This window comes from Anopheles coustani, chromosome 2 (assembly GCF_943734705.1).
Source record: "Anopheles coustani chromosome 2, idAnoCousDA_361_x.2, whole genome shotgun sequence".
Lineage (NCBI taxonomy): Eukaryota > Metazoa > Arthropoda > Insecta > Diptera > Culicidae > Anopheles > Anopheles coustani.
Genome location: NC_071289.1, coordinates 47605212 through 47617075, shown reverse-complemented (window position 1 = coordinate 47617075; position 11864 = coordinate 47605212). Strand labels below are relative to the sequence as shown.

General features: G+C 39.7%; 1 protein-coding gene across 1 annotated transcript in view; it reads right to left on the bottom strand.

Annotated features, from left to right (window-relative positions):
• The window catches only part of LOC131264470 (uncharacterized), a 35637-nt gene continuing 23773 nt past the window's right edge, over positions 1 to 11864 (bottom strand). Inside the window, exons 2-7 of the mRNA XM_058266769.1 lie at positions 6755 to 7160; positions 5128 to 6692; positions 3395 to 3639; positions 2629 to 2804; positions 2007 to 2200; positions 1 to 642 (exon numbers count right to left, since the gene is read on the bottom strand). Coding sequence (XP_058122752.1) covers positions 623 to 642; positions 2007 to 2200; positions 2629 to 2804; positions 3395 to 3639; positions 5128 to 6692; positions 6755 to 7160 — 2606 coding nt within the window. The 3' untranslated portion in view covers positions 1 to 622. The remainder of the gene's footprint in view (positions 643 to 2006; positions 2201 to 2628; positions 2805 to 3394; positions 3640 to 5127; positions 6693 to 6754; positions 7161 to 11864) is intronic.

Below are 11864 nucleotides of genomic sequence, written 5' to 3'. Positions count from 1 at the left end.
AGCAGTTAAACGCAGTTTACAAAATCAAAAATATGTAATTACAGTATCATACAAATTTGCTCACACAATCCCTTGCCAGACTGTACAATCGTGACTCCTTAAACTATACTCGTGTATCTAAGCACAAGAGAGTGACGCCCTTTTCCTTCTAAGAACACGAATAAGTTAACAGTTAACAATATCAACCGTATGTTTCACCTACAAAACAACCTGGGTTATGCTTGTTTGTAACAAAGTTCCTGCTCGGTTGTTAGCGCAGCTACACTATTTCGAGCGACACACGGTAATAAAAGCTATAGTTTCTCACAGCTATCACCGTTCGAGAAATACAATGCAGCTAGTAAATTTACGAATAATTCCTTTTGACTCCGTGTCAGATTTTAAAATAAGCTGTTGCTGTCAATGGGAATTTTACTCTCGCGGCATATGATTTTTGCCCTATTAATATGATTTCAATCGTTGCAATTAGCGCCATTGAGGACATTAGTAAAATTTATTTATGTTTTTCTGGGTATTTTTGCATCTCAACGAATTGAATTTTAAGCCACCGACACAAGAGCATGGGCTGGCATGCTGAAGAATAAAGATGCTATTGCCGGAATGCTGCTCGGTCCACCATTCTTCATTTCCGCCTCCTGAAGTCTGTATTCCAATTTCCAGTCGAAAGCAAAAACGAGAAAGATATAAAAGAAAACTTGAAAAATAATGCAATACAGTTTAAATATTACCTAAAAATATAGTTATGGTCTATTACTTTCCTTATTCAAATAAATCGTGTTTAATCAAAAGAAAACTAGTATTTTAAGGAAAATATAGTATAGAAGGATTATAACAATATAGTACAAGAGTTCGTAAATCCACATTTTTGACCAGATCTTCTCCCAGCTATTAGTCACAACCTGCTGCTCCTTCTAGTGGCGGATTCCATGGGAAACTTATGACAATGACAAGTCATTATGACTTAATTAAAAGAATAGAAGAGTTGGTTTCAACTCAAATAACATCGATCGGAAAAGGGAAAACATCTTAACAATATACCGGATAGCATTACAGCATGTTTCAACTCTTTTTAAGTCCTCGTTTACTTGTGTGCGTGTTAATTATTTTATGTGTAGCGATTACTTATATAATCTTTACCGTTAAATGTTTCTTTGAAGCATTTATTAAATAGTGGAAGAGACTCAAATAACCATGGGAGAAGTTCCTGCAAACAACGCTTTAAAGATTCACACTTTCATACACAAAATAATTGTTTGTGATTACAATACGGCAAGGACCGTAATACCATAATAAATACAATTAAATTGTTTGTGATGAATGGGGTGAATTAAATACTTATGATTAGATAGATACCTATCCATTGAAGAAGATCTAGCTGAACCAGGAATCGAAGTCTTTGGATAATTGTCGATATCAATATACTATTACTATTGTGTGTCAAACGAGTTGAACGAAAAATAAAGAAAATTTGAACTCATTGTGTTATCATTACAAAACAGTACATGTTGTTTTTGGTCATTATGGGAATATCGGCTCTGTAATGAACAACGTGAAGTTGCTCCTATTATTAAACAACTATGTTAAAGAAAATAAAAACAATTCCAAAATCACCCAAATCTTAACATTGTAAAAGAATAAAACATTTATGCCTGAGAATTTAATTAAGGAGAATATCTTAACAATATATAAAACAATCATGGTTTTGTTCCTGAACAATTTCTGTTATTTCTTAGTTACTACAAAGAGGCGAAAGAAGCCACACGGCCCAAAGCCTCTATAAACTATACTTACTACTACTACTTAGTTACTACAACTTTCAACTTTTAAATAGATCTTTTTTATATTCTTTTCAACAAAAGCAACTGATGCAGTTGGAATAAGATGGTAAAAATCCGGAACGATTGAGTCGTAAAATTCTCTCCTGCACACCATTGCCATCGGCTTATACATTATAAAAAAGATCAACAATTACGAGAAAGCGAGTAAATCAGTCACAAATACGCTACCTGTTAAATGTTCTGGAGATATCTGAGACGATATAAGGCCACCGCCCGATGTTGACGTTGTTGTTACCGTCCCCGTCGATACCGATGACATTACACACTTTGCTTGTGCTGGAGTCAAGATTCCTCTGTGGCTTCCTACTAAAAAATGTCTTCCAGCACCATTCATCCTACACGTATTGGCATCGTAAATTAATGATAATGGTCAGTTGATTATATTTTAAGGCATTTTATGATTATATTTTGACTGATTAGTTATGTATTTTCTTGTAAATCAGTATTCTGGGTGCTCCAGTTGGGCCATTCATTAATTACCTATTGTATTTTTTTTAAATATTTTCTATAAAATTATCAAAAAACGGTAACTGGTCAGTTGAGCAATATGGTTATATATGTTAATTTAAGGGAAACAAATTTATTTATCCATTTTTCAAAGGGAAATTTATTTATCAATTTTTTATTATAAGAACATCCAATATAGCTTATAGGAAAAGAAAAGCTTAAACAAAAAGTTCTTCAAAATGAAAAAAATAATTTAACAGTTGAATACATAGCATCTCATTCATATGAGTTCTTCATATTTTTAAATTAACATGCTTTATGATAATAATATAGTCAAACTTACCCCATTCCGATTTTGGGCGGCATTGATTTGTGTATATCGTCTTCGGACATTTTACGCTTTTGCCCAAGTCGTATATTGTGAGTGTGCGCTTGTGATTGAGGGGGATGGTTTAAAGATTGCTGTTGGGGAGGCTGCGGCTGTTGGGGAGGTCGCTGTTGTAGCTGATCAACATTCGGCTGAAATGTGAAACGATGCAATTAAAGGGTGTTCAAGTGTAATAGATTCACGTGCAATGTAACGCACTCAGGCCTTACTGTAGCAGTATAAAATAAGTGGCAAAATAAAAACTAGGAATAATTGCTGCTACGGGGGCTGCTGAAATCCTACTGTTAAATTATTATTTCACATCTTATTTTGAAAGTTTTTTTATTTGTTAGTTCTTCGTTGTTGAGGGATTGGATAATTATTATTATGTTACACGACATCCCCTAGTGGGAACAGGGCCTCTCACCGAAGAGAGTGTTTCTATGATTGTAGATCGGTGGTCAGACGTTCATAATACCAGAGGGTGCCAGACTCGAGACTCGATCCCACAAACCTGTGGCGTGGTGTTTCCTCGGACTGCCTCAACGCCATGGGCAACCCCCGATATATAATTGGTTTGGATAATAGCAAATTAAAAAAAATGGATCTGTTTATAAATGTGAATGGATTTATTTATCTGTCACGTACCGGACTTAACCGATATTGAATATTCTGCTTTGTAGCAGTCGCGGTAGCAATAATCCAAAAATAAAAAGGCACCTCAACGAATCTTAGTACTTACTTTAGATGAATCTTGTTGTGAATATTGAACAGCTGCAAACGATTGTGGTGGTGGAGGAGGCTGGGGAGGCACCGGAGCATTGATGATAATCTGATGCTGTGGTTGTGCCGGGTGTGGAGGTCCTGGCTGATTTTCCAGTATCTGCGGTGGAGGAGCTTGTGGTGGAGGTTGCGTTTGAGCATTAGGCAAGCTTGTGATGATCTGCTGCGTTGGTGGCGGTACGGTATGGAATTGCACTTGCACTCCTGCAACAAGAGCGAATATTTAGTAGGAAGCCTGGACAACTTTTGAGCATAGCGAAGTTCATAAAGATAAATTTGAGCTGGTCAAAACCATCTAATAGGTGCATACAGATTTTTCTTTTACAGGAATAATTTCGTAATCAGCCCGTAATTTAGCCGCTTGTACAGTATTTTTAATTTGCTTTTTTTATTGTTCAAATCAAAATTGATTGAACATGAAAAGTCTGAAAAGGAACCTTGTCATGTTTTATGTTTTTCTGCAAAAATGTTTATTTTCAAGTCTTCGTCACAGGACCTGTATTTCGTCAACTATACACGGCGTCCAACCCAAACAACAATTATTGCATAATATTAAGTTGAATTTTCCGAGAGTTTTTTAAATTGACATTCGTATATATCTATTACAGCATATTTTTAGGAATCGCCGTTTCAAGCGACACGCAAGACTTCTATCGCTATTTTCTCTCATATTCGAAGTATCGCTTGTTTATATTAGAAAGTATTTATGACCCTAAAACTAATTCACTGTATTGAAGTGTGGTGAATTGGAATGCTGGTTTTTCTAGATAAAAAACAAATTCGTCAACTTTAACCCGTTATCAGCTATGGTTCAAACAATCAATCATAAATGGTTTTTAAACATTATATCATTCTTTTCTACAACATTTCTATGTTTGTCTTCTCGACGTCCTGTAAAAAACCATTAAATAATTTACAGAGTTGACCTTAACGTTTTTGGATAGAAACCAAGCTACCAGCGTGCCGTGAAGGGTTTACTCATCTCATTCCTGGACTATTTAATCTTTCATTAATTTTTTTTAAATTTTAGTTTTACGGTACTTGCCGTATTGTATAGATCTTTCATTAAATATGAACAATGAATGACAAGAACCAAAAAACCATTTTTACTAGTGTTGTGCTTAATAAATCTTTTGGCGAGATTCATTCACATGAATCTTTCACCTAAGATTCATTCAGATGGATCCATGAATCTTTGCGGATTCGAATCTTCAAAGCTTTATGAATCTTTCGAAACCTTAATGAATCTTACATGGATCTGTCATGAATCTCCCCGATTCTTTCATAGGCGTGGACAAAGGCGACCAAAAAAAAAAAGGGAGCAGCCACCCATTTTTGGCTGGTGACTTTTCACCACTTAGTATGTCTTAGGGATTCATGAATCTCTCGACGAAAGATTTATGAATCCCTTATAAGGCAGAGATTCATTTAGATTCATGAATCTGAATCAGATTTACACAACTCTAATTTTTACATCTTGTGTAAATACATCAGAATATTTAAAAAATATGTAGAAAGCGTATGAACTTTGACGTGAGCACTGCAATTCGTCGAAAAAAGAGCATCAGAATAAATTGGACACCTTGTATGTATGCATGATAATGTAACAGATCCCTGCTCAAGTACCGCATATGTGATAAGCGTACTCTTCCTTCCTTCCTTTTCCGATTAGATATAAAAATAACCCCTTACCTGGAGGCGGTTGTATTTGCGGATTAAATGCACTAGTAGTAATTATTTGTTGCTGCTGCTGCGCTGGCGATCGATATTCAGTGGCGCTGATGATCGTCGGTTGGCTGATGATGTGTATCTCATTCGGATTGCGCATTGGTTGCGTGGTAATTTGAATGCTCGGTACGGAACTAACAGGGACTTGCTGTATTTGTGGTGCAGCAGCTGATGCGGTTACGACGGGCCACGGTTGTGGTGCACTAACGACAAAGTGCGATCCGCTAACTTGCATCTGCTGCGGTGGTCCGGGGGCAAACGATTGTATAGAGACAGGTATTTGGCTAAAGATTTGCTGTGGGATACCACCATGACTGATCGAAGGGTTCGGCTGCGAAGTGATTATTGTATTACCGACTATATGCTGCACGGTCGGTGGAGGCACTGACATGATTGGTGGTGGCGGTTGACTAATCGGTATACCGGGCATCGACGAAACGGGAATCACAGTTGTTTTGGCGAGCTGATTAGTGGCTGGAATTTGCTGCAACAGGGTTCCAGCCGAGGGTCCTTCGTCTAATTTGACCGACTCCGATTTAATCTGCATTTCTCCGGGACCACTGACCACCTTTTTATCGTCTGCTCCGTTCGACACCATTCCTGATGCTTGCGCTAGCGTCGCCTGTTGCCCCATTGGCGTCAGCTCGGGGGGCGGATGGTGCGTTAGAATCGGTTGCTGAGTTTGAAAAATGATTTGATTCTGTGGCTGTGGGGCCGTTTGATGCATGATGTTTGGTGGTGGCACCATAAACGCCGTACTGCCCTGTACAGTAATAATTTGTTGCGTTTGCGGTGGCCTTTGAAAGTGATCAAATTGGGGCGGAGGTAACGTTGTTTGTACGATACCCTGAACCGGCTGAGGTTGCGGTTGTATGAGATGCTGAATCGTGACCTGCCCATTAGGATGCGGTCCACTACTAGTTTGGATAGAAGGATTTTGTTGTATATACTGCACTTGAAAGGGAGGTGCAGGATTTACGATGATTTGCTGTGGGGCTTCTGCCGGTGTTTGCTGAATTTGGATAGCCGGAGGTGGTTGGGACAGATGTGCCGGCGTTGGCGAGTTTTTGATCTGTACTATGGGTGGCCGTATCTGCGTTCCTGGTGGAGGATTACTCACATTCGCCAGCTGCGGTGGTGGTGCTGTTTGAATTTGTGAGATTACAACATTATTTGGTTGTTGGTGTATCTGTACAGGCACGTGGGATTGAATGATCGTCGGAGGCTGCTGTATTATTTGCGGAGGTGGAGGCTGACTTGGTGGTAAAGATGGCGGATGTTGCACAAAACTTTGCGGCGGAAGAACCGTCGGTGGCGGCTGGTGTATGATCCCATTTGGTTGGGTTACGTGCTGGGTCCGCATGAGCGGGGGCATCTGAGTTACCTGCGACGTTTGAACTATATTGGGCTGGGGCATTATCTGAAAATTTGCCTTCGGAACATTGTTCTCTTGGAAGAACGATAATTCATCTTGTAAAGTTTCAATTAAGTTTTTTGCCAGTTGCTTAGCGCCTTGTAAACCATCCAATCTGCAAGAATGCGGAATGTTACTATGCGTACTAGGTGGAAATATCTACCGGAGCACACTTACGATGAGTGTTCGATGAAAAGATGCAACGGTTCTGGTGCTTCTTGCATGGTTTGCGGATCAAGATGCATTGACCCACGACCCCGTAGAGTAACCATAGCACCAGTTTCAGTGCGGATGTAATTCAAATTAGTACCACCGTCCCCAAGCACCCGGGATCGAACATTGAACGCTGGTGGAGCATGCTCCAGACCAATAATAAGCTTTGCTACACACATTGTTGCCCCACTAGCGGTGCTTATTATCGTTGGTGGAGGGCTACTAACAATCTTAGATATCTGTCGTTGATGCTGCTGCTGTTGTTGTTGTTGCTGCTGATGATGTTGCTGATGCTGATGATGCTGTTGGTGTTGTTGGTGTTGCTGGTAATCGACACTAGGGTCAAAATGAGGACGTATCATCTCGATATCTACGGTAAAACAGTAAATAACAGAAACTGAACAAACGGTATAACAAAACTGTACACTGTCTTATGAGAAATACTGTGAGTTGCTCGGAAAAATATTAATAGTCGTATTAATTTGAATAGGGGATATTTACACTCCACACGCTTTGAAGAACATCTTGATTTCCTTAAAGAAAAATGGTTTGCTATCGAACAGTCACAATTGAATGAAATAGTTCTATATAAGGTGTAGAAAAGCTTACATCATAAAGAGTAGATAGAATAATTCCGGATTACAAATTACGTGAATGTAAACTAGCAGCTAGAATTATAGAAAATGCTGTAGTTGACACGTTACTTGGTTTCTATTATAGACTACATTTGACTGTCTGAATTACCTTAACTTTCCAAGCTTTATTTCACTTAACGCAGATGCGTTTTGTCACTGTCTCGATCCCTGATTCGGTAGAAGACAAAAATTGGACACTTTTGTTTTCATTGCCTTGTGAGCCACAAACTATCGCATGTTGCGATGGTAACTTTTTGATACGTACGCTCTTGAGGAACGAGCAGGAAAAAAATGGTCTCCTTAACTGCGGGATTTAATTTTTCTAATAACAACTTTCTCTAAGCCAAAGTAATCCGCAATAATATTAGAGCGTGCCTCGCAGAAGTAGCTGCTTCTACTCCTTTTTGCTATCTTGACAATTTGTCTAGCCTGGTGTGGTCTAGTGTTGGTAGAATTCGGAAGATTCGAAGACTCGATGCCTTGTCGGATTCTATGTTATGGGAACCCATCACAACCAGCAAAATCTGTCAATTTTTGGTGACGGTCCGCAATCGGGTCTAACGGAAGCACGAAAGACCGTCAATACAAGCCGATGGGTGCACGCACACATGTAAACACCTGCTTCACGCACATATAGGCAGCAGAGGCAGCCATTTTTTTATTTTACTATTATTCAATTTATGTCAATAATAAATTCATAATTTCAATGCACATATTCGTTTATTTCAATAAATATACATTGAATTACAAATTACAACATTACTATTCGTTACGGTAACAATATGTTTAACACGTTGCGTACCGCGTCACCCAAATATGGGTGACGGCTATGTTTCCTGGGGGCCCGCGTCACCCAAATATGGGTGACGCGTTTGCTTTAGCGGAACCGCATCAAGTGTGGAAGTAGCTAATGTGCACGTTAGGTAAAAATTGCAATTTTACATGGGTTAATAAAATAGTTTTCAACAAAGCAGATAAAAATTATGTTTTATAAAGAGATTTCATATATTTCATGTGATTTTTTTTTTACAACAATCCCGTGTGGTTTTCATTGAAACAAGTTCTACACATTTGTGGAGCATTCGGACATTTCGCACAGAAAGTATTAGTTTTTGTAATATTTTTTTTTACTTGGTCAGTAGTTGCAGGCAAAAACATGTTCGAACATGTTTTCTTCATTTCTGGAAGGTGTTTTTCAAAGTAAAAAAACAGTCGGAATAAAAATAGTACTTCGATACCTTTCGGCTAGAAAGAACGAGATGACAATAACTCTATCTCTTTCTCTCCAACGAACCAAAGGATGGATCGGTCCCACACACAGTACGAACGATTGCATTCGCAATCGTACGAACGATTGCAAAGCAGAATTTGCGTTTTTTGGGCCCGCAGGAAACTATACCGTTTTGCGCTTGGTACGCAACGTGTTAAACTTAACACCTTGTTGACGGGAGACGAAGATCTTCGTCTGTTTTTGACTCAACGTTGAGGACGGAAAGACGGACATGTACGTTGCACCCATACCATTGCATAGTCGAGCATTCGGGTATTTCGTTCGTTTCGTCGTATCCGTTTCGAACGGTCGTTCGTTACCGGAGCGGTTGGCCCCGGTGACAGCAGCTAGTTTTGGGAAAAAAACGCCCGTCAACAAAGTGTTAAGATGTCCGTCCTGTCTCCGTGTGAAATCCGGGAGATGCCTTTTCCATCGACTGTACTGCTCTGCGTCCGGATCAGCTCAACGTCAGAATGCCGGGATTCGGGGTATGACTTCTTAGCTGCATCTGTTGAGAGGCCTCTTGCTCTGCACAGCGCCAGAATGCTGGGATATGTGATACGGACGATGCATTCTCTATCGGCTGCAGCGGTTGAGAGTCATCCGGGACAGCACAGCGCCAAAGAACAGCTGCCGGCAGCTGCCTTCCAAAACACAAACAGCAAACGCGGCTGTTACCGGGCCGCTACACGAACCGAAAACTCCAACCGAGAACTCAAAAACCGTATAAGTTTACGTCAAAATCTTCTCGGTTCGTGTAGCCGCGTTTTGTGGTACCAATTCTGTGAGCCACGCTACACGAGCCGCAAACTCAAAACTTTGCGGCGCAACGAGGTTTTTGTTTTTGATTTTTCAGTTAACTCAAAAATCTTCCTTCAAAGCAAACAAGATCTTATTTCAATTCACACAAAAAGTAAAAGATGGATAATCTGTTGAAGTGTGGCTAACTACCCTATCGCGGGTCATCGAGTTGAGTACCCAAAACTTGCAACAACGCAACAGGCGTATTGTGCGGAGGCAAGAAGATGGCAACCGTTTGCTGGACAATACTGTAGCAGAGCAAGCAAATGAAACTATAATTAACTTTCTTCGCATGAAGAAGGAAGATTTTGATGTTCTCAAGTTACATAAAAAGTGGTAGAATAAAATATTTTAATCTTTATCATTAAACTTTTTGAAACTTTTAGATTTTGGAATCAGTTGGTGGGCCGGACTTTGCGAACCCCTGATCTATAGTGAATTTATAATTGATATTCTAGCTATAAAATAACAAAATACACGTAAATTTATCACCATATGTTCGTTTATTTTGTTTTTGAGATTTGTTATGTTTACATTTATTTCTTTTTCGTCTTCTTCTTCTGACGCATTTGAGTTTTCGGTTAGCTGCCAAAAACTTCTCGGGTGCAGTTTTCAGCTCACGGAGCTGAAAAGTTTTTGACGTAAACTTCTCGGTTGTTCCCCTCTTCTCGCCGAGAAGTTTTTGAGTTTTCGGGTCGTGTAGCGGGGCTCTAAGAGCCCCGGGGGGCTCCGGGGGGCTCTAAGAGCCCCGCTACACGACCCGAAAACTCAAAAACTTCTCGGCGAGAAGAGGGGAACAACCGAGAAGTTTACGTCAAAAACTTTTCAGCTCCGTGAGCTGAAAACTGCACCCGAGAAGTTTTTGGCAGCTAACCGAAAACTCAAATGCGTCAGAAGAAGAAGACGAAAAAGAAATAAATGTAAACATAACAAATCTCAAAAACAAAATAAACGAACATATGGTGATAAATTTACGTGTATTTTGTTATTTTATAGCTAGAATATCAATTATAAATTCACTATAGATCAGGGGTTCGCAAAGTCCGGCCCACCAACTGATTCCAAAATCTAAAAGTTTCAAAAAGTTTAATGATAAAGATTAAAATATTTTATTCTACCACTTTTTATGTAACTTGAGAACATCAAAATCTTCCTTCTTCATGCGAAGAAAGTTAATTATAGTTTCATTTGCTTGCTCTGCTACAGTATTGTCCAGCAAACGGTTGCCATCTTCTTGCCTCCGCACAATACGCCTGTTGCGTTGTTGCAAGTTTTGGGTACTCAACTCGATGACCCGCGATAGGGTAGTTAGCCACACTTCAACAGATTATCCATCTTTTACTTTTTGTGTGAATTGAAATAAGATCTTGTTTGCTTTGAAGGAAGATTTTTGAGTTAACTGAAAAATCAAAAACAAAAACCTCGTTGCGCCGCAAAGTTTTGAGTTTGCGGCTCGTGTAGCGTGGCTCACAGAATTGGTACCACAAAACGCGGCTACACGAACCGAGAAGATTTTGACGTAAACTTATACGGTTTTTGAGTTCTCGGTTGGAGTTTTCGGTTCGTGTAGCGGCCCGGTTATATCATTATTACACACATTCAAACATTGACAGTCCGCTTGGGGCGGGGATTTTCCTTCTACTCGCCCTCGCCTATGTTTTTGACAGATATTCCTGGTTGGGATATTATGGATTCGAATCAGTTTTGATTCGTTTGGACACGATTTGATACGATTATGAATCATATTCTTTTTCAATTTTATGTGACTCGATTCAGAGCCGAGCTATACAGGGTTTGACAGGCCAACATACAACTGGGGCAACATTCCTTCTAAATCGCACCTTCTTTCAAAACAATAACAAAATTGAAGTTCTAACGTCAACTGGGTTAACCTGTGGTCACAGCTTTCCGCAACCGCATGCGGTTGCGTTTTTGATCTGTCAAACGAGCACAGCTTTTTGCCAAAAATAATACTTTAATGTTTGAATATACCACTTATATGAGCCTACAATCTCATTAAAGTCTACTAGGAACAATATTTACTGTTGACATATAAAAACGCAAGAGTCTGCGGCAAGAATCAAACTCGTTTGATTTTTCAGTACAGAAACCGCAAGGTCTTGCGTCTGCGGTGACAGCCCATGACAGCTCCTATCTCTCCCATGGGAAAAAACGCAACCGCATGCGGTTGCGCAAAGCTGTGACCAGGGGTTTATCGATCAGCATCACGCTGTAACTTGACACGGAGGGCGTAACCGATCAGTGTCAAAAAGGAACTTGTCAATGAAATGAGCGTTCTAGACACGGCAGAGTTTAGAGGTGAAAGAGGCCACCCGGCTCAAAGCCTCTCAAAACCATATTTACTACT